At 41.9% G+C, this 22,644-nt stretch overlaps 1 protein-coding gene across 2 annotated transcripts in view; it reads right to left on the reverse strand.

The window, feature by feature from the left end:
* LOC132399817 (collagen alpha-1(XIV) chain-like) overlaps positions 1 to 22,644 on the reverse strand; it is a 180,386-nt gene that overhangs the window by 135,494 nt on the left and 22,248 nt on the right. For both annotated transcript variants that reach the window (XM_059980600.1, XM_059980599.1), the window contains exons 5-12: positions 20,073 to 20,243; positions 19,150 to 19,344; positions 17,216 to 17,371; positions 14,499 to 14,618; positions 9,370 to 9,534; positions 6,785 to 6,946; positions 5,912 to 6,081; positions 329 to 458 (exon numbers count right to left, since the gene is read on the reverse strand). In XM_059980600.1, coding sequence (XP_059836583.1) covers positions 329 to 458; positions 5,912 to 6,081; positions 6,785 to 6,946; positions 9,370 to 9,534; positions 14,499 to 14,618; positions 17,216 to 17,371; positions 19,150 to 19,344; positions 20,073 to 20,243 — 1,269 coding nt within the window. The remainder of the gene's footprint in view (positions 1 to 328; positions 459 to 5,911; positions 6,082 to 6,784; positions 6,947 to 9,369; positions 9,535 to 14,498; positions 14,619 to 17,215; positions 17,372 to 19,149; positions 19,345 to 20,072; positions 20,244 to 22,644) is intronic.

Raw genomic sequence — 22,644 nt, forward strand, 5'->3', positions numbered from 1 at the left:
CAGAAGTTGATCAATATGAAAAATATTAGAATTCTTTGATCTAACGAAAAAAACATTTTTTGATGATAAGAATGGATGCATTATAAGAAAGAGGCTAAATAACAAGGTGTTCATCACTTAAACGGAGAGAAACTGAACTTGTTTTCTTGTTGAAGATATAAAGGACATATCCAAACAGTAGAAGACTTAATATTGAAAAACACAAGTTTTTAGATAATCTCTTAAAATTTGTTCAGAAGTTACTCCACCAATCTGTGTGTTATATAATACCACAAATCTAAATAGCTCAGATTTCGACTATTTATTACATGGTACTTTGATAACATACATGTTGTTTCAATGCCTCTAAGACCTTCACCAACTAAATTTTCATAGATAGGAAACACTGCAATTTGATATTCAGTAAGGGAGTGTAAATTCTCTAGGACAACTGATGAAACCATTCCATCCACAATCACCTGCAAAATAAAAACAACATGAAATTTAAAAAAATTCTAACAATACAAACCTTACATTTGTAATCTATGGCAATGTGGTCATAAGGCTATATAATCAATCCATCATATCACAAAAAAAGATATTATGAAATGCTTGGTTGTTACAATCGCTTGCTCTTCTCCATTCCATCAAATTTCTGCACACAGCTCTCTTACCAATTGCTCTACTATAACCATATAACAACTGCAGCACGGAAACAGGCCATCTCAGCCCTTCTGGTCCATGCCGAACGCTTACTCTCACCTAGTCCCATGGACACGCACTCAGCCCATAACCCTCCATTCCTTTCCTGTCCATATACCTATCCAATTTTACTTTAAAAGACAATACCGAACCTGCCTCTACCACTTCTACTGGAAGCTTGTTCCACACCCCACTCTCTGAGTAAAGAAATTCCCCCTCGTGTTACCCTTAAACGTTTGCCCCCTAATTCTCAACTCATGTCCTCTTGTTTGAATCTCCCCTACTCTCAATGGAAAAAGCCTATCCACATCAACTCTATCTATACCCCTCATAATTTTAAATACCTCTATCAAGTCCCCCCTCAACCTTCTACACTCCAAAGAATAAAGACCTAATTTGTTCAATCTTTTCCTGTAACTTAGGTGCTGAAACCCAGGTAACATTCTAGTAAATCTTCTCTGTACTCTTTCTACTTTGTTGTCATCTTTTCTATAATTCGGTGACCAGAACTGTACACAATACTCCAAATTCGACCTTACCAATGCCTTGTACAATTTTAACATTACATCCCAACTCCTATACTCAATGCTCTGATTTATAAAGGCCAACATATCAAAAGCTTTCTTCACCACCCTACCACATGAGATTCCACCTTCAGGGAACTATGCACCATTATTCCTAGATCACTCTGTTCTACTGCATTCTTCAATGCCCTACCATTTACCATGTATGTCCTATTTGGATTATTCCTACCAAAATGTAGCACCTCACACTTATCAGCATTAAACTCCACCTGATATCATTCAGCCCACTCTTCTAACTGGCCTAAAGCTCTCTGCAAACTTTGAAAACCTACTTCATTATCCACAACGCCACCTACCTTAGGATCATCTGCATACTTACTAATCCAATTTAGCACCCCATCATCCAGATCATTAATGTATATGACAAAGAACATTGGACAAAGCACACATCCCTGAAGCACACCACTAGTAACCAGCCTCCAACCTGACAAACAGTTATCCACCACTACTCTCTGGCATCTCCCATCCAGCCACTGTCGAATCCATTTTACTGCTTCAATATTAATACCTAATGATTGAACCTTCCTAACTAACCTTCCGTGCAGAACCCTGTCAAAGGCCGTACTGAAGTCCATATAGACAACATCCACCGCTTTACCCTCATCAACTTTCCTCGTAACCTCTTCAAAAAATTCAATAAGATTTTTCAAACATGTCCTTCCACGCACAAATCCCTGTTGACTGTTCCTAATCAGACCCTGTCTATCCAGGTAATTATATATACCATCTCTAAGAATACTTTCCATTAATTTACCCACCACTGACGTCAAACTGACAGGCCTATAATTGCTAGGTTTACTCTTAGAACCCTTTTTAAACAATGGAACCACATGAGCAATATGCCAATCCTCCGGCACCATCCCCATTTCTAATGTCATTTGAAATATTTCTGTCAGAGCCCCAGCTATTTCTACACTAACCTCCTTCAAGGTCCTAGGGAATATCCTGTCAGGATCCGGAGATTTATCCACTTTTATATTCCTTAAAAGCGCCAGTACTTCCTCCTCTTTAATCGTCATAGTATCCATAACTTCCCTATTCATTTCCCTTACCTTACACAATTCAATATACTTCTTTTTAGTGAATACTGAAGAAAAGAAATTGTTCAAAATCTCCCCCATCTCTTTCGGCTCCACAAATAGCTGTCCACTCTAATTCTCTAAGGGACCAATTTTATCCCTCATTATCCTTTTGCTATTAATATAACTGTAGAAACCCATCAGATTTATTTTCTCCTTACTTGCCAAAGCAACCTCGTATCTCCTTTTAGCTTTTCTAATTTCTTTTTTAAGATTCTTCTTACATTCTTTATATTCCTCGAGCACCTCGTTTACTCCATGCTGCCTATATTTATTGTAGATATCTCTCTTTTTCCTAACCAAGTTTCCAATATCCCTTGAAAACCATGGCTCTCTCAAACTTTTAACCTTTCCTTTCAAACTAACAGGAACATGAAGATTCTGTACCCTCAAAATTTCACCTTTAACTGATCACCTTTTCTCTATTACATCCTTCCCAGAAAACAAATTGTCCCAATCCACTCCTTCTAAATCTTTTCGCATTTCCTTAAAGTTAGCCTTTCTCCAATCAAAAATCTCAACCCTGGGTCCAGTCCTATCCTTCTCCACAATTATATTGAAACTAATGGCTTTGTGATCACTGGACCCAAAGTGCTCTCCAACACATACCTTCGTCACCTGACCTATTTCATTCCCTAACAGAAGATCCAACACTGCCCCTTCTCTAGTTGGTTCCTCTATGTATTGCTGCAAAAAAATTATCCTGCATTCATTTTGCAAACTCCAAACCATCCATCCCTTTTACAGTATGGGCTTCCCAGTCTATGTGTGGAAAATTAAAATCTCCCACAATCACAACCCTGTGCTTACTACAAATATTTGCTATCTCTTTGCAAATTTGCTCCTCCAATTCTCGCTCCCAATTAGGTGGTCTATAATACACCCCAATCACAATCACTCCTATTTCCTTCACAATTTGCTTTAATCCTTCCAACCCACTAAACATTAAATGCACCTCAATCTCTTCCGCTTGTAAACATCTCATAAGATATTGGCATATATTTATCTCATTGTATAATGAGTAACCAAATCCATAAAATAAAGGACAGCTGCCAGAGTATGGTCTTCCCAACTAATTGACAATTGCATAGTATAATTCAGGAAAATCAGCAAATTCCATTTCCTTTCCTATCTCCTGTTTTCTCCCAAGACCAGCCATCTGTCATTAAAATCCCTTTATCTCTGCTAGACCTGTTTTTCTAATAGTCCTCTATTCCTTCCTTTACTCTCTCTGTTCTGTCTTGTACCCAAGTTGGGCATTCCTTTTGTCATCATGAATTTACTTCAATTCCAATCCCCAGAATTCATATTAAAATTTTCTATCCTTCATTTAAGTTGCCCCATTCCTCACCCTTGAATGGAAATATTGAATAGTAGGGAAAAGAGATGTGGCTTGAAGTAATCTAAAGGCCCTCAATGTTTGGCCATGTGATAGGACAAAGGCATAAATGGGAAATATTAAAGCCATGTATGAAGTGAATTGCCATTAGCATGGGAGCTTTTAATCAGAACAGTTGATTGGGCAAATCAAACGAGAAAGAATTTGAGAAGAGCAATTTTGTATTGTGTCTGAGATTATTTCTCAGAGAAGTATATTACAAAATCTACCTGGGACAGGGTATTTTTGGTTTGGCCACATGTACTGGAGAAAGATTAAAAAGAGATCTTGTGATTAAGGATCCCTAAGGAATAATGACCACAGCACAGCTGAAATCCAGCTACAGTTTCAAGGTGATCATCCCAGGTACAAAAGCAGGGTCTTCAACTTAAATAATTAGAATGCTATGAATTATGAAGTTGTTAGAGTGGACTGGATAAAGCAGCTAAGAGAAAGGTCAATAAATGATAAGCAGCAAATATTTCAATAACTAATTCAAAATGCTCAATAGAAATTTATCCCAACTGGAAAGAAGGATACTATGTGCAGAAGGATGTCAAGGCTTTGAAGAACGTGCAGAACAGGTTTACCAAGATGCTGCCTGGATTAGAGGACATGTACTATAATAAGAGATTACTCAAACTTGGCTTGTTTTCTCTGGAGCAGCACTGGCTGTGGGGAAATCTGAGAGAGGCTTATAAGATTATGAGAGGCATAGATGGAGTAGACAGACAGTACCTTTTTCCCAGAAGACATGCATTTCAGGTGAGAGGGAGAAATTTCAAAGGAGATGAAGGAACAAGTTTTTTTTTTAAACACAGAGAATGTTTGGTGTCTGGAATGCACTGCCCAGGGTGGTGGTAGAGAAAGATACATCGAAGAATTTTAAGGGACATTTAAAACTGTACATGAATGGCAGGAAAATGGGAGAATATGGACATTGTCTTGGCAGAGGGTCTGTTCCTGTGCTGTACTGTTCTATGTAAGTTTTTCATTGAATCTGTATATACATATGACAATAAACTCATCTTTGACTCTGGTCCATTTCTTAGATGTAGCAACTGCACCACCTCTTCTGGCAGTGTGTTCCAGATAGTAACCATTCTCTCTACAAGTACTTTCCCCTTGGAGCTTCCTTAAGCTCCTTCCTCTCATGCTAAATCAATGTGTACTGTTTATGAAACCCCTACCATGACAAAAGTATTCTATCTACATTGTTTTAAATTTTGCATAACCACTCTTATTGTAATGAATCTCAGGATTCTTTGCTCCTGAAGATGACGAAGGCCTGATGTTAGATGTATTTAAGATGAAGATAGGTAAAAGGTTTGAAAATTCAAGGAGGTGGAATTTAATTTAAATTGAAATTCCGAAACAGAAGAACAGTTGAGGCCAACGTAAATCAGCCATGATCATACTGAATGGTGAGCAGGTGTGTGAGGCCTGGTGGCCTACTCCTCTCCTACTTTCTTGGATTAACCCCTCAGGTTCATTCATTCTAGGGATAACAAAACAAGCTTCTCCAGTCTCCCCATAACTAATGTTCTCTAATCCAAATATAGGAGTAGACCAACTTTTGAAAGATTGGGGAATTATGAGCAAGGAGGATCTGGCACATAAGAGATGACACCTAGAGTAGATCAGCATTTATCATACTGAGTGGTGGAGCAGGCTTGAGAGTTAGGGACCATATCCTGCTCCTGCTCTGTGTGATCTCCCTTCAGATTTTCTGTAAAATTTTACAGCAAAGCCTCTCTTCCATTCTGTGCTATCAATCTAACTCAAGATACTTATGAATCCTCTCAAATTTTGTCCATTAAATAACGGTGGTGCATTATTTAATGGACCTAAGTTCCCCTAAGTCTTGTGGCTTTCCAGCTGACTTTACATCCTTAAGACTCAAAATACAAAACAGAATGATAGTCAGGATCATAGAACTGTTCCAATATTGACTTAAAGTTATATTTTGTCAGCTTTTGTCTCTGAGAAACACATTTTTTCTTATATTAGTCATTACAGTTGGTAAATACAAGATCTTTGTTGAAAATTTAAATTAAAATGATACTGTATCTTCCACTTGAAGTCTATGACATTGTTTTTGAACTACACTGGCTTGTAGCAAATGAAATCGGCAATAGACTCAATATTTTTCAACTAAATTACCAACAAAATTGCATTCAACTTAATACCTCTTCTGGTTTTTCGCCTTTGGTAGGGTAATATATAACACGGTATTTGTTAGCTTTTTTGGGGCTGTGGGTCCAGCTGACCCGGAAACTCCTGGCTGTTATATCAGATATCACCAGATTTGTTGGGGTTGGATACAAAATGGCACCACCGCCAGGCCTGTGACGTTCACCTAATAATAGAAATGAGAAACAAAATTAACAAGGAAACAAAATTTTGTTGGCTTAATCTGCAACTTGCACACCTACTGCACAATAACACATTCATAAAAGCCTCACTTGCCTTTCACCATACAGTCACGTCAAGGATTCTAAATTAGTTAAAAAGGATTCTGTTAAGTATTCGATCAATGCTTTTAATATTCCTACAATTAGATCAACTGCTGGACAACTGATTTATAGAGTCAAGCATTTTTTTTTACACTAAATGGGTGAAAGAACACTTGTAGGCCACTGTTGAATTCCAATGTACCTATGTTGTTACTGCATTTCCAAGAGCTCCCCAAAGATTTTCCCTTGGCTGCAATCAAAATGAACTTAGTGCTGAGTTTAGAGGTTTGGCAGCCACCATGCATCACTGCCATGTGTTCTCTTACAAGCCGACTAGTCTTGTCTGTGCATCATTAGACAACTATATTTTCAAATGAAGTGTCTCTCTACACTTGCTTGGAAGAAAAAGCAGAATGATCTTTGAAAGATCTCATTGTGAGCTCCAATGCAAATGAGACAGCTGCACTTGATTTTAAGATTGAGATTTCAATAATGGTGAGGTCAAATCCAGGCCTCTGTACTGAGTCCAAAAGGCAGTTCATTGACAACAGGAAAAAACAGTAAATTGCATTTTTGTTAAGAAACACAAGGAAGTTAGATGAGTACTTTTCACTTTGGTTGCTTTTGCCTTCATCTGTCCACAAAGAATCTTCGGAAGTTTATCACTGAGAGAGTCTAGAAGACTGAAGTCAGGCAAATTATACACATGGAGTTCAAGTGGATCAGATGCTATTTGTCTCAGCTCAGCTTCATCAGCATTCTTTACACCTACAACAAAATAGCACAACACATCAAGCAAAGGCAATCATGTTCTGTAAAGTATAAAATCTCTACATTTGGATTGGAGGAAGGGAAGCATGATGTCTCAGGGTACTAAAATAGGCCATAGTCAACATGGTTTCCTCAAGGGAAAACCTTCCCTGACACATTTGCTGGAATTTTCTGAAGAAAAAACAAACAGGATAGACAAAGGAGAATTGTTGATGTTGCATACCTGGATTTTCAAAGGCCTTTGAAAGGTTGCTCAATAAGGTATGAGCCCATGATATTCCAGGAAGGATTCTAGTGTGGATAAAGCCATGGCTGATTGGCAGGAGGCAAAGAGTTCGAATAAAGGGCGCATTTTCTGGCTGGCTGCCAGTGACTAGTGGTTTTCTACAGGGGTCTGTGTTGGGACCGATTATTTTTACTTTATATGTCAATGATTTGGATGATGGAATTGATGGCTATATTGAAAGGTTTGCAGATGATATGAAGATAGGTGAAGGGGTAGGTAATTTTGAGGAAGTAGAGAGGATACAGAAGGACTTAGACTATTTTCTAGATGGAGAGAGAATACAAAAAATGAGGTGCAAAAGGGCTTGGGAGTCCTTGTGCAGGACTCTCTCAAGATTAATTTACAGGTTGGGTCTGTGGTGAGGAAGGCAAATGCAATATTAGTATTCATTTCATGAGGGCAAGAGTATAAAATCACGGATATAATGTTTAAACTTTATAAAGCACTGGTGAGGCCCCATTTGGAGTATTCTAAGCAGGTTTGGGCCCTTTATCTTAGAAAAGATGTGCTGAAACTGGAAAGGGTTCAAAGGAGGTTCACAAAAATGATTCCAAGATTGAACAATGTCATATGAAGAGCATTTGATGGCTCTAGGCCATTATTAACTGGAATTCAGAAGAATATAGGTAACCTCATTGAAACCTATTGAGGGATGAAAGGCTATGATAGAGTGAATGTGGTGAGGATGTTACCTATGGTGGGAGAGTCTAAGACCAGAGGACACAGGCTCAGAACAGAGTGGCATTCTTTTAGAATGGAGATGAGGAAGAATTCATTTAGCCAAAAGTGATAAATCTGTGGAATTCTTTGCCACAAACAGCTGTAGAAGCCAAGTCTTTGGGTATATTTAAGGCAGAGGTTGATATTTTCTTGATTGCTCAGGGCATGAAGGGACATGGGGAAAAGGCAGGAGATTGGGATGAGAGGAAACTTGGATCAATCATGACGAAATGGCAGAGCAAACTCAACTGGGCCAAATGGCCTAATTCTGCTCCTATATCTTATGGTCCTATGCTGTAAAGGGCTCTTTTATTATTCATCTGTCATATTACATAGGGCTAAAATTCTACATATATATTTTCTCTTTAATTGCAATTTAGCAAAAAATACTGTGGTACAGTTAGAATAATAGTGTACCACAGTAACGCAGTGGTTAGCACGGCGCTATTACAGCTCGGGGCACTGGAGTTCAGAGTTCAATCCCCATGTCCTCTTTAAGGAGTTTGTGTGTTTTCCTTGTAGAATGTGTGGGTTTTCTCCAGGCTCTCCGGTTTCCTCCCACAGGACAAAGATGTACTGCTTTGTAGGTTAATTGGTCAGTGTAAATTGTCCCATGATTAGATTCGGGTTAACTCAAGGGTTACCAGGGGTTGCTGGGCTCGAAGGACCTTTTCTGCACTGTCCCTCTGAGTAACTATTACCAAAACATCTAAAAACTTATTCAGACAAGGAAAACTCAATGAAAAGTTCCTCTTTCAACTCAGATCTTCACACAGCTCCATCCCGATTTATCCAGAAATTCTCCCACAATTGCTCTTATCTTTATATGACCTCCTCCACTTGGATGTGGTGAGATACAAGGAGAGTGGCTGACGTTTCTTAATTTATCCTCATTCCAGGAGTGCATCAAGCAGGTGGAAATAATGGTTTCAGGAAAACCACCATCTACGCTGACCCTAAATATCCAATTCTCACAAGAAGATATAATAAAGCTTTTGGAGTAAAACTGTACAAATCAAAACACATTTTTTTAAAAAGTTGGGATGGCAAAATATTTTTAATTAGTGAAAATAAAGATCATATGAACAATAAATCATGTATTTATTTAGTTTTTCCTATCTGTTCAGATTGCTGGTGAGGGAGGAGGATCATTGCTGTTTACGTGTGGGAGGGGGGAGCTGAGTGGTGCTTTGGGGTGCTGATGTTTAAGTATCATTCATTCTTTGGGGTGCTCCTCTGTTTTCGTGGATGTTTGCAAAAAAAATAAATTTCAGGATGTATATTGGACACATTTCTCTGACTTTAAATGTACCTATTGAAATCTATCAGACTTTCCAGTCTAAAAGTGAAGCAGCCTACTTTCCAAAAACACTGCAGAGGGTTAAAGGGGGAAGATAGTAAACTTTATACTCACCAATAGCAAAAATTTCAACGCCAGCAACTTTCAGGCTTTGAGCTGATGAGGCAACATCATCCTGTGACTTTCCATCGGTAAGCAGCATCAAGAACTTTGCAGCTTCTGGCCTAGCTCCAGCAGACGCCTTTAGGGTATTTTCCAAAACATGCTTCAAGGCAAGAGCTAAAGAGATGGAAGAGATGAAATCTCAATGTTCATTTAGAAATCGGATGGTAAAGGGGAGGAAGCTGTTCCTGAATCACTAAGCGTGTGCCTTCAGGCTTCTGTACCTCCTTCCTGATGGAAACAATGTGAAGAGAGTCTTTAATGATGGACACCACCTTCCTCGGGCACCACTCCTTGAAGATGTCTTGGACATTATGGAAGCTAGTATCCATGATGGAGCTGGCTACCCATTTTATTTCACTGATTCACATAACAGTTGAGCACAGACACAGACTATCTCTGCACGGACAAAGAGGGAATTAGTAGATTTTCGTTCTGATAAAGAGTTATAGAACAGAAAATGCTGGGAACTTTCAGATCTGGCAGAATAAAGATCAGAGATTAAGGATCAACTTTACATGTATTAGGAAAATGCTGTGGTGTGTTGGCACTACATGCAACAAAAAAACAACATTCTGTGGCGACCCACTTCCTAGCGCACTCGAACCGGCTCACAAATAGCCAGCATGCCGGCATAAAGGCCAGTCCCAAAAGGGCACCAGGTCTGCTTCACCAACAAAGGGAAAAGCTCGCGCGGGACTGTGAATACGTGCCTCCTACGGCATCCACACCTGGAGAGGGCGGGATCAGGGAGGCTTTAAAGCGAGGCCGCGAAGTTCGAATAAAATCTTCTTTAACTGCAGTTTACCGACTCCGTGTCGTTATTTTAGCGCTGCGTGTAGCACATTGCTACAATTGGTGACCCCGATGGTCCAAACAATATTTGGCCCGGAGATGAACGACGCCGCATCTGTTCATGCAGTTTCGTTGAAACTGCCAAGCTTCTGGATGCTGCAACTTCACCTAGATTCCAGCAAGCAGAAGCCCAATTCCACGTTCAGCAGATAACCTCAGAGGACACACGTTACTACTACGTGGTGAGCTCCCTCGACCAGGAGACAGCCGCCCAGGTTGAGGAGTTCATACAGTCGCCCCCGGAGGACGGTAAATACATGGACTTCAAAGCCTTGCTCATAAGGACTTTCGGACTCTCTCGGCGCGAGCGGGCTGCCCGTTTACTGCACCTGGATGGCTTGGGCGACAGACCTCCATCCGCTTTAATGAATGAGATGTTGTCTCTGGCCGGCAGACACAAACCCTGCCTCATGTTTGAGCAGGCATTCCTGGAGCAGCTGCCCGAGGACATACGCCTGCTGCTGTCCGACGCGGATTTCAGCGACCCCCGGAAGGTGGCAGCCCGGGCGGACTTGCTGTGGAATGCCAAGAAGGTGAGTGGGGCGTCCATCGCACAGATCACCAGGCCACGCTCCCAGCAGCAAACCAGACCAGACCCGGCCACAGAGCCCGCTAACCCCAGAGGCAGGGGTGAGGAGACCAACGAACAATGGTGCTTCTACCACCAGCGGTGGGGCACAGAAGCTCGCCGCTGTAGCCCGCCCTACAAGTTCCCGGGAAATGCCAGGGCCAGCTGCCACTGATGGCTACGGCGGCTGGCCATCGGGATAGCCTCCTGTATGTGTGGGACAAGCAGTCGGGACACCGTTTTTTGGTCGACACCGGTGCCGAGATCAGCGTCTTACCTCCGACAAGTTACGACACCCACAGCAGGGCACTGGGTCCCCCCCGAGGGCCGTGAACGGCAGCACAGTAAGGACGTACAGCACCCGTATGGTGCGGCTACAGTTCGGCTCCAGCCAGTTCAAGTGGGACTTCACACTGGCCGCCGTAGCCCAACCGCTTCTGGGTGCGGATTTTTGCGGGCTCACAGCCTACTGGTCGACCTGCCCAGGAAGAGACTGGTCCACACCGAGACCTTTCAGACGTTCTCCCTGGGTGCAGCCCAGTTGCCAGCCCCTCACCTCGGCTCCATCAATGACTTCACCAGGGTCCTGGCGGATTTCCCATCGGTTCTGGCACCGCAGTTCACAGCGGCCATGCCCCGACACGGCGTACAGCACCACATCCCGACCCAGGGACCACCCCTCCACGCCCGTGCTCGGCGGCTTCTCCCGGACAAGCTCCGACTGTCGAAGGAGGAGTTCAAGAGGATGGAGGAATTGGGGATCATACGGAGGTCCGACAGCCCATGGGCCTCCCCCCTGCACATGGTGCCCAAAGTGACAGGGGGCTGGAGACCATGCAGCGACTACCGCAGGCTGAAAGAGGCTACCACACCGGACCGCTACCCTGTGCCGCACATTCAGGATTTTGCAGCAAACCTGCACAGCGCACGGATCTTCTCCAAGGTAGATCTCGTCCAGGGATACCATCAAATCCCGATGCACCCGGACGACGTCCCCAAAAATGGCTCTCATCACCCCGTTCAGCCTTTTCGAGTTCCTCCGCATGCTGTTCGGCCTAAAGAATGCCGCACAGATGTTTTAGTGGTTAATGGATGCGTTGGACACGACCTGGACTTCGCTTTCATCTACTTGGACGACATCTTCATAGCCAGCAGCAGTCACCAGGAGCATCTGTCCCACCTCCGTCAACTCTGCGCCTGACTGAGTGAATACGGTCTAACAATCAACCTGGCCAAATGCCAGTTCGGACTCGACACCATCGACTTCCTGGGCCACAGGATTACTAAAGACGGGGCAACCCCTCTGCCCGCTAAGGTAGATGCAGACCGCCATTTTCCCCGACCCACCACAATCAGAGGCTTTCAGGAATTTGTGGGTATGGTAAATTTCTACCACCGCTTCCTCCCTTCAGCTGCCCGAATCATGCACCCCCTGTTCACCCTGATGTCGGGTCCGGGCAAGGACATTACCTGGGACAAGGAATCCGCCACCGCAAAAGCTTTGACAAACGCCGCGATGCTAGTGCACCCCAGAATGGACGCCCCTACCGCCCTCACATTGGACGCATCTAACACGGCAGTCGGTGGGGTGCTGGAGCAACTCATCGCGGGTCGCTGGCAATCCCTGGGGTTTTTCAGCAAACACCTGTGACCACCCGAGCTCAAATACAGTGCTTTCGACCGGGAACTGTTGGCGCTATACCTGGCAATCCGGCATTTCAGGTACTTCTTAGAAGGAAGGCCCTTCACCGCGTTCACGGACCACAAGCCGCTTACCTTTACGTTCACGAAGGTGTCCGACCTCTGGTTGTCTCGGGTAAGGACAATGTCATGGAGAACACGCTCTCTCGCCCTAACATTCATGCCCTTTCCCAAGGGGTAGACTTTGAGGTGCTGGCAGAGACGCAGCAGGCAGATGAGGAGATCCCTAGTTACAGAACCGCAGTCTCTGGTTTGCAGCTCCAGGACCTCCCTGTAGGCCCAGGTGAGAGGACCCTACTCTGTGACGTCACCACCGGCCAACCCCGCTCCGTCGTCCCGGCACCCTGGTGGCGGCGCACTTTTGACTCCATTCATAACTTAGCGCACCCCTCCACCAGGACAACCATCCAGATGGTCTCCAGCAGGTTCGTTTGGCACGGTCTCCGCAAGCAGGTCAGTGAATGGGCCAGAACGTTCACGCACTGCCAGAAGGCCAAGGTGCAGCGGCACACCAAAGCTCTGCCACAGCAGTTCCACCACACCCGCTGGCGTTTCAACCACATTCATGTGGATATTGTAGGCCCCCTGCCAGTGTCGCGAGGAGCGCGGCACCTCCTCACTATCGTGGACTGGTTCACAAGATGGCCAGAGGCGATCCAGCTCACCGACACCACCTCCGAATCTTGTGCCCGGGCACTGATCACCACCTGGGTGTCCCGCTTTGGTGTACCGGCCCACATTACCTCCGACAGAGGCACCCAGTTCACCTCCAGCCTGTGGTCAGCTATGGCCAGCCTTTTGGGGACACAGCTGGACCACACAACTGTCTACCACCCACAGTCGAACGTTTCCACCGTCACCTGAAGTCAGCTCTCATGGCCCGCCTGAGAGGACCTAACTGGGTGGACGAGCTTCCCTGGGTCCTACTCGGCATCCGCACGGCACCCAAAGAGGATCTGCACACCTCGTCGGCCGAGTTGGTGTACGGTGCACCCTTGGTTGTCCCAGGGGAGTTCATATCAGCCCCAAGGGGGCAAGAGGAAGAACCCGCAGCAGTCCAGGGAGACTGCGCGAGAGGCTCAGTGACCTGGCCCCCATACCCACTTCACAGCATGGGCAGAACCCGACCTGCGTTCTCAAAGACCTGCAGAACTGCAAGTTTGTGTTTGTACGAAGGGGCGGGCATTGGCTACCGCTGCAACGGCCCTACGAGGGGCCGTTTATGGTGCTCAGAAACAACGGGTCCATGTTCGTGCTGGACGTTGGGGGGAGAGAGGAGGCTTTCACAGTGGACCGGCCCATGTGGACATGGCACAACCAGTCGAGTTCCTGGCACCATGGCGCAGGGGCCGGCCTCCCAAACAGGTTCCGGCCCAGACTGTGGACATTGGGGGGTGTTTCGCCGGTTCTGGGGGGGGGAGTTATGTGGCGACCCACTTCCTAGCGCACTAGAACTGGCTCACAAATAGCCAGCGCGCCAGCATAAAGGCCAGTCCCAAAAGGGCGCCAGGTCTGCTTCACCAGCAAAGGGAAAAGCTCACGCGGGACTGTGAATACGTGCCTCCTACAGCATCCGCGCCCGGAGAGGGCGGGATCAGGGAGGCTTTAAAGCAAGGCCACGAAGTTCGAATAAAGTCTTCTTTAACTGCAGTTTACCAACTCCATGTCGTTATTTTAGCGCTGCGTGTAGCACACCGCTACAATTTGATAATTATACAAAATAAAGAATTATATAAAAACAAAGTTAGAAATACATATATGGAATAAAATGTGCACAAATACATAAATACCTACATGTATTTAGAGTGCAAACAACAATATTAAAAGGTGGTTTAAAGTGCTTACAATGCAGAAGTATTTGTGTTTTACACTTTCACAATTATCGTAACATTTAATCTCAAATAAAGATTCACATTTGCTCTGGAAATTACGCCAATATTATTAGCAATAATATTACCTGTATAAGTGTTGCCTCCCTTGTAGCGTATTTTTTGAACTGCTTCAAGAACTTCATTCTTAGTAGAATATGCATTCAGATCCCACTCTGTCCTTGGTTCACCACTATATTGAGTTAATCCTGTTAAAAGCAGAATAATTGTTAGCAGTGATTTAATCAATAAGGCGGGTTGCTTAACAACACTTCCCTCTATATAATAAATTACAGTCAAATGCTAATAGGTTTAATGAAGGAACAGTGTTCTGATATTTCATTCACTAATTTCCCACTCACACAAAAAACCTGTTCCTTTATACTCTTTTCTCATCACCTTGTGAAGAAACAGGTTAGGATATCATTCTGTTCAAACCAGCTTTCCTAGATCTTATCCAAGTGAAAGGAAGTACAACTAAATTTGACCTTGTTCTCACCAATATCTGCCCGTGTCATTTCCAGCAATAATTTCGCTGCTCAGCAATTGAGAGTAAGGTCTCCATCCACCACAACAGGTGGGGTTTCCAGGTGGCCTCCAATTTTAATTCTACTTCCCATTCCTATTCCAAAATGTCGGTCCATGATGAGGCCACTCTCAGGCTGAACTCATACTCCATCTGGGCAGCCTCCAAACTGATGACATGAATAGTGAATTTTCTAACTTCCAGTAATTTCTCCTCCTCCCCCTTCTCTCTTTTACCATTCCCCATTCTGCTCCCCTCTTACCCCTTCTCTTCTCCTCACCTGCTTATCACCTCCCCCTGCAGCCTCTCCTCCTTCCCTTTCTCACATGGTCCACTCTTCTTTCCTACCAGATTCCTTCTTCTTCTTCAGCCACCTCCAACTTCTCACTTCACCACCACCCCTCCCCCACTCTCCTCATCTGGCTTTACCTATCAGCTGCCAGCTTGTACTCCTTCTCTTCTCCCACACCCTCCTATTCTGCCTTCTTCCTGCTTCCTTTTCAAACCTGATGAAGGGTCTTGGCCTGGAACGTTGACTCTTTATTCCTCTGATGTCTGCCTGCTAGGACCTTCCAGCATATTATGTGCATTGAGAGAAAGGAAGCTTTTTAATTCCCTTTATTCTTACTCACAGCTTTCACTCATTGCTGACCCGCTGCCCAAGGTTAAACAATTCCAATTAGGTTGAGATTATAGAGCAGTCTTCATGCTTTTATGATGATTAGAAAGTTTTAAAAAAATAGATGCTGGAAATCTGAAGTAAAATCAGAGAATCTTAGAAATACTCAGAAGGAAAGGGGCACTTTTGAAGGGAGAAGCAGAAATGAATTTTATGTTGATCAGGTTCATCAACCCGACACATTAACCTTATTTTTCTCACTACAAATTGTGCCCAACCTGCGGAGAATTTCCAGCATTTTTATAACTTGCCCCTCTGCTTTGCTATGAAGAAAATCAATTTGTTATAATGAATTATTCTGACACTTCAACATAACACTCAGTTCAAGTTAGGTTTAAAAAGAAAACTAACAGCTCATTATATTACAATGCAGACAAAAATAAAAAAGATAGTAAGGTCTTTGTAAAAAAAAACATTGTTCAAACATCCTCATGAGTACATTTAAAAAATGAGTGAATTTTTTTAAAAAGTTCTTCCAAATTATCAGTGCAACAAGCTACATTGTGGAGTCAGAAACAACACTAACATCAGGACTGATGAATTAACATTTTGTCAGTCCTGACAAAGGGTCTCGGCCCGAAACGCTGACTGCTCATTTCAACGGATGCTGCCCGGCCTGCTGAGTTTATCCAGCTTGTTTGTATGCCTTGATTTGACCACAGCATTTGCAGTGTACTTAGTGTTTATTAACATTTTTGACCTTTTAGTTGACCAGAAAAGCTAAAGATATCATAAATTTCAAGAAATAAGAGAAGCTGGGAATGAAGAAAGCAACAAGAATCAAATAGAAGGGAGAAGAGAGTAAGTGATAGAAGGGATAGTGCTTAAAATAATAAGGGATAGAAAAAGGACAAATAAAGAAAAAATGCATTCAGAGTTGTTGAGATCATTAGCCACTGAGAGTTGTCCCTAGTGTAAAGGTAAGTAATCAGGAGGGAGTTAATGCAAATGTGGGGAAAATAAAAAATAAGTTAGTATAAATGGATGATGGATGGCACTGGCTTGATGGGCCAAAGGGCCTGTTATTGTGTCTTATGGGTCTACGATTCCATCTATAGAGGTGCAAATAAGAACAGAATCATCAGCTGAAATTGTTGAACTTAAAACTGAATCTGCTAATTAAAAGTCGAGATGCTGCTCTTCCACAAAGTACTGAGCTTCATAGGAAACAGAGGAGTAAAGATCATGATGGGAGTAAGATGGAGAATTAAAATGAGACTTGACTGAAAACTCAGAGCTGGGGGCATAATACAACAATACAAAGTCATCTACAGGTCATGCAAAGTTTTGCCTTCTAATGAGGGAGTTTATTTTTCTCTAATGCATATATTTTGCTGTTATATTTCAAAAGAGGCAACTATACGTCGTGTTTCTAAAATCAACTGATATCCCTGCCCAATCACCACAAGTTATAAACTTACAGAAAGCAATTAAAGTTGTTGGTTGATATGCTAATGTTAGAGGCCACACCCATTACAAATTTGATACAGCCAGCAAACTTCCTTGAAATTCTTCCCTTTAATTAGATGGAAAAAATGCAAACTAAAATGAATTAATGTAGAATATGAAGTTTAAAGTAAGGGTTGAAGTACTGCACTCACCAGTTCTAATTCCATCTGCACCAACACGAAAAGGTGTAATTAAGTTTATCAAAAACTGGCGGACCAGTCGGAAGTTCATTCTACCAATACTCCATGATCCATCAATTACAATTATGATATCTGCAGCAGCATTTGATGGGCAATTGAATTGAGATCCTGCAATGTCAAAGTAATGTTAATTATTTTAATCACCTTATTGAAGCAACTCCAGTGTGTTGATTCAGATATGAAACATTAACAAAGTTTAACAAAAACTTATAGTGGGTAGACAAATGTATAAATATGTTAATTATCTGGGTGCTGACTTTGTGTTTTACCCTTAAATTTAAAGAGTCACAAGGAAAATACTGCAGTTCCATTAACCCAGATGTTGCCCTGACTGATGAACCATTCATCAGCACTTTAGAAACTTAATTTGAGATGTAGATACCCAAATTAATCCAAAGACATATTCACTATTAAAGTGGCCTAACTTTCACACATTCAGCAACTGCAGTGTGATGGCAGATATGCAGGAAATGGAAAAGATGCAGGTGGGGCCAGCCGTGAAGAAAACCCTGTTATTTGAAGGAGGACATCTGAGATATTTTTGAATGGAAAGCAATGATTCAATGGATATACATAGAAATAACTACTTTATCAAAGCCTGAATGTTTCAATGGAGGAATAATTTTTCATTACACATTCTGAGCCATGTTGGTTATCTCCAGATTATGGTATAGTTCCATTCTTGTGGGTAGAAGACGCCTGCATTAGCTGGTCAGTCCACCAGCCTCCCAAACACTTGTTTGTATATATGGGCTGTACATGAGTCTGGAATTCATAAACTGGAGTGGCCTGTATGCAACTTAACAGCAGTGAAGGGAATAGAGAAATCCTTTAGAACAGTGAACAGCCTTTAGGGGAGGGGGCACATACAAAAATTGCAAGAGGAAACTTCTACCACAAAACAAGTTCAGTCTTCATGAATCTGCAAGGAATTGGGCTATATGTTTATTTTGATGCCTGACACAAGATCTGAGTTTTGTAAGTGATGTGGTAAATGCCCAGTCATTTTCAGCAATTGATTATGTGAAAAAAATGCAATTACATATAAAAGTTTGTTGAACTTCCTTTCAATGCAATCTTTAAATAGATAGGATATAATATGCAATCAAATTTCCAAGAGAGCCAACATTGTTAATAACCATCTTCTTCTTTAAAATTACATTTGTGATCAGAGCATGAGTAGTCCATCACAGACAAATGCAATAGTGGCAGAACTTTAGACTCAAACTTGAGACTCAGAAATTTAATAATGAATTACCTGTAATAATCACATTCCCACTCCTTAATCATCTGCAGGTCCTAGCACACATTACATTAATAAGTGTGGAAAGAAAATTTCAGAGTAATGGTGAATGTGGATTCTTTGTTTTTGAACTATCCATCCTTGTCCAGAAGTTACTGTTAATATGGATACATTTTGAAATACAGTGCCAACCCTGTCCAACCCCTCTCCATTAAAGTAGGAAACAGGTTTGTGATGTGAGTGGAATTTCTGTCATGTGAAGAACCACTGTTAAGCAATGATGCTTTACCCAGAAGGGAAATAGAATGGGAACTTCCATGGGTAAATGGTGATAAGAATTTTTGGCTTGCTACAGAAAAAAAACCAGAAGAACTTGTTATCTATGAAATATCTCAAATTCCCAGGCAGTCTTGAATTGGAGAGGTAACTGACAAGAATAGGAGTAAGTTGTGAATAAAACTCTAACATAATGCACAACAGTCACCGTGCAGAACTTGACTGGCTTATGCTTTGAAAACATCAGTGTGCCCCCCACAAACTGTAATAAGTTTTCTCAAAAAAGACACCAATATAAATCATAAACAGAATGTGCTAATATTACTCTTGCTTTATCTGACGTTGAAATTATACAGAAACTCCTCACCTTTTGCTGGGAATTCTTCAGACACAGGTTCTTCCTTTCGCTTTTCTTGAACCATTTTCCTTTTATTTTTAAGCAAATTTTGTGTTGCATTTTTCATTTGTGATGTTCGTTCATTTTCGGCAGCAGTGATATTCAACTTCCTTGTTTTGTTCTCTGACACCTTATCTGCTGACTTTCTTCGTTCAGAATTTTTCACTGCAAGCATTAGATGCAACTAAGGCTTACAATAGTTCTAAATTCAGTACAGTAATCGCTTCTATTTCCCAAATGGCAATACAATTAACATAAAGTCATATAAACAGGATTATATCATAAACATCATTATCTGGGGTCAACATTGACCTTGTGCGGATGTGGAGCAGACTGTGGGTGGTATGATTATACCACTTAAATCATCAGCAGGAGATCATTTCCACTTTGAGAGGCAACTCACAAGGTGGGAAGTTTGATGCACTGCCACAGAGATGGTCTGAAGTGAACCATAAAACTCCCATGCAGCTATCAAGGGCATTCACAGTCTACACACCCATTATAATATTTTTTAATTAAACCTGGCTTTTCTGAGTCAATTTCAAAATGTATGTAGTCTGCAGAGCATTTGTTTCCACTGGTACCTCAAAACTATGTTGATTCCTGTGCAAATCATAGTTTTCCTGTGCAAAACACCTTACAAACACATTCCTGCCTACAGCAGGCAGGTGTTATCATCAACCCTTAGAAGAAACCAAGCAGAATAGTGGCAGATGAGAACAAGTTAGGATGGGGCAGAAAATGTTTTATTGAGACTCTCAGTGCACTCCATTCTGCCTGGGCAGATAGCAGAATTTCCCTTCTACCCATCACTGTACCTCTTTATTATTAGACTAAATGGCATTTCTGTTACTCTGTTGTGTAAAAATCATCCCTGCACTTTGTCTACCTACCTTTTCTGGATTGTGTTCCATGTATCCTTCCTGTTACATTGAGGCCTGTTGCATTACTAGTGGGAATACCAAGGTCCAGCAGAGTACCATTCTCTCCTGTTCCACTTGTCATCCTTTCACTTTGCTTATGCTTGGGAACTTTCCTTGAATGCTGTTCTTTTAGGACATTTACTAAAATGAAGAGCAACAGGGATCACATAAGATAGCAGCATTAGCCTAAACATAAACTAAATAAGTCATGCTAATAAATCATGAATTACAATTCAATTTATAGCAGTATTTGTTGTTCTAAAGATTAAAATAAACAGTGAAATATTACGTACAATGCAAATGTCAAATTAGCTCTGGGCAGAGTATACATTAGTCTGTAACACAAACTGCACTGAACCTTTTTGGGAATAATAAATATTGCAGGAGAGTAATGGAACATGAACATATATGGTCTACACTTAGAAGTTGCAGCAGCTACAATAAAACACCAGTTCACAATAGTGATAGCCCACATATCAAAGATGATTACTTGATACATCTGTAGCAAAGTCCCAAACCAGTGGCTTGGATTTAACCACTAAGATGCAATGAATAACTGTGATTTCAGAGTACAGTTAAAAAAGCAGCAATAGCTGTTAGCATTGGTGGTAAGAGGAGGGGCTGAAGAAACTCAGACTTATCAGTCATGATGGGAGGTAGCAAAGAGGAGATTATGAAGAGTATTTCTTAATACTGGCTCAAACTAAAATGTAGATGACAATTATTGAAATTCTAATCCAAGAAAAGTGAATAGTGGATTAATTGTAACTGATGGACTAGACTACCAGATGCTATCAGCTGAATGCTGCATTAGGGAGAAATCCATAATATTTGTGGATTTTGTAGATAATGATGAATTCATAATTTTAATGCTGAATCTGATCATATATTCATGTAGAGGGGGTAGTGAAATGGAGAGTTAAGAGAAAACTCACAAACTGAATTGCGCAAAATGTCCAGGTAGCAGAAGCTCAAGTGGAAACGTCTCCAGATGAGAAGGAAAATTGTGTGACTTACCCGGTTCAGCAATGTTATTACAGTAGTTAAGAGTTAAAAGACACCCTGGAATAAATGATCCAATACAAAAATCTGCAGTTGATACAAGCTGAAGGATATAATTTTAGGAGAGGAATGAAAAATTAACTGGCAATCAGCACAATTCAGTGCCCAGTTCTGAACAAAGAAAGGCAAGGCAGATATTTGAACAGAACAGAGTGAAGATGAAAACCATGAGATTAATATGCACATGGACTCAAAACACTGTAAGGCTTAAAAAACAATCAAGTCATTGGAGAGCTATGTATCAATTGTCTGTAAACTTTTCAGTGGCTTAATTCATTCAACAAATGAAGATCCAGCTATAGGGTTTAATCAAGCTCCAGAGAAATGGAAAGATATCTTTAAAAATTTGAACACAAGATCATGCTAAGATTTTGAAAACAAAGATACAGGGCTTGAAATGTAAATCTGCCTGATTTGGGAATATATTCAAACATTCACTTTACTGTATATAAAAAAGAGGGAAAACATAAGAACACAAGATCCAAATACACAGTAAATACACAATTTTTATTTGAAATAGAATGTAATAGATGAAATAGATGTAAAAATTCTTATTGAGATTAATATATTTGCGCAAGTGAAAGGTTCTTTGCAGGAATGGGAACCGTTCTCAGGTTTTAGGACTGGCCGTTGTTCAGCATGCCAAGGGTTCAGCCTCAGAGTCCGGCTCAAATTCAGAAGCCTAAGATCTCGGGTTCTGGAGACAGGCGGATCGAGGATTGGTGTCATGGCAGGAGACCTATGTATCATCGGGGGAGTCAGAAAATCTACTGTCGTGGGCCCGAAGACCCGGGATCTTTGCAATCTTCAGGCACAAAGCTCAAAAAAAGCGACGTAACAGACATTTAATGTTGTAAACTAACAAGTTGTTTATTATGTCTCCCCACTCGTTCGGAAAATGGAGACACCTCTTTCGCCTTTATTAGGGAGAGAGAGAATCTGCGGTATGGTGAATGCCAGCTGAAATGTGACGTCTTTGAGGTAACTGCATGTCTGTATCTTTGCTATCGCTTTGCTCATGCTTGAGTGCCCGGTGGCTGTGCCAATGCTATTTTTTTTGCCAGTGGGGGAAGGGGGGGATTGTTGCTCTCTGCCGCTTATACATAGGAGGGAGGGGAGTTGGGGGGGGGACCTTGGGGCTCTTACATTTAACTGTCGTTCACTCTTTGGGACACTTCTCTGTTTTCATGGATGCTTGCGAAGAAAAAGCATTTCAGGATGTATAGTGCATACATTTCTCCAACATTAAATTGGACCTTTCAATCTTTGACTAGAATGATGAACTGAGAAATGTCTACATATACACATACACACAGGCATTTTGCTAAAGTTTCTTCGAAAACCTTGTCAACTAGAAGTTCATGGAACTAAAGGGAAAATTATTATTTTGTTTATAATAAGCTAAGTGCTAGTAGGCAAGTCAGCACACAACTTTGCAGGGCGTGACTAGTGTAATGTTATAGCAGCTTCTATTCACAGC

Source organism: Hypanus sabinus, chromosome 9 (genome assembly GCF_030144855.1).
Source record: "Hypanus sabinus isolate sHypSab1 chromosome 9, sHypSab1.hap1, whole genome shotgun sequence".
NCBI lineage: Eukaryota > Metazoa > Chordata > Chondrichthyes > Myliobatiformes > Dasyatidae > Hypanus > Hypanus sabinus.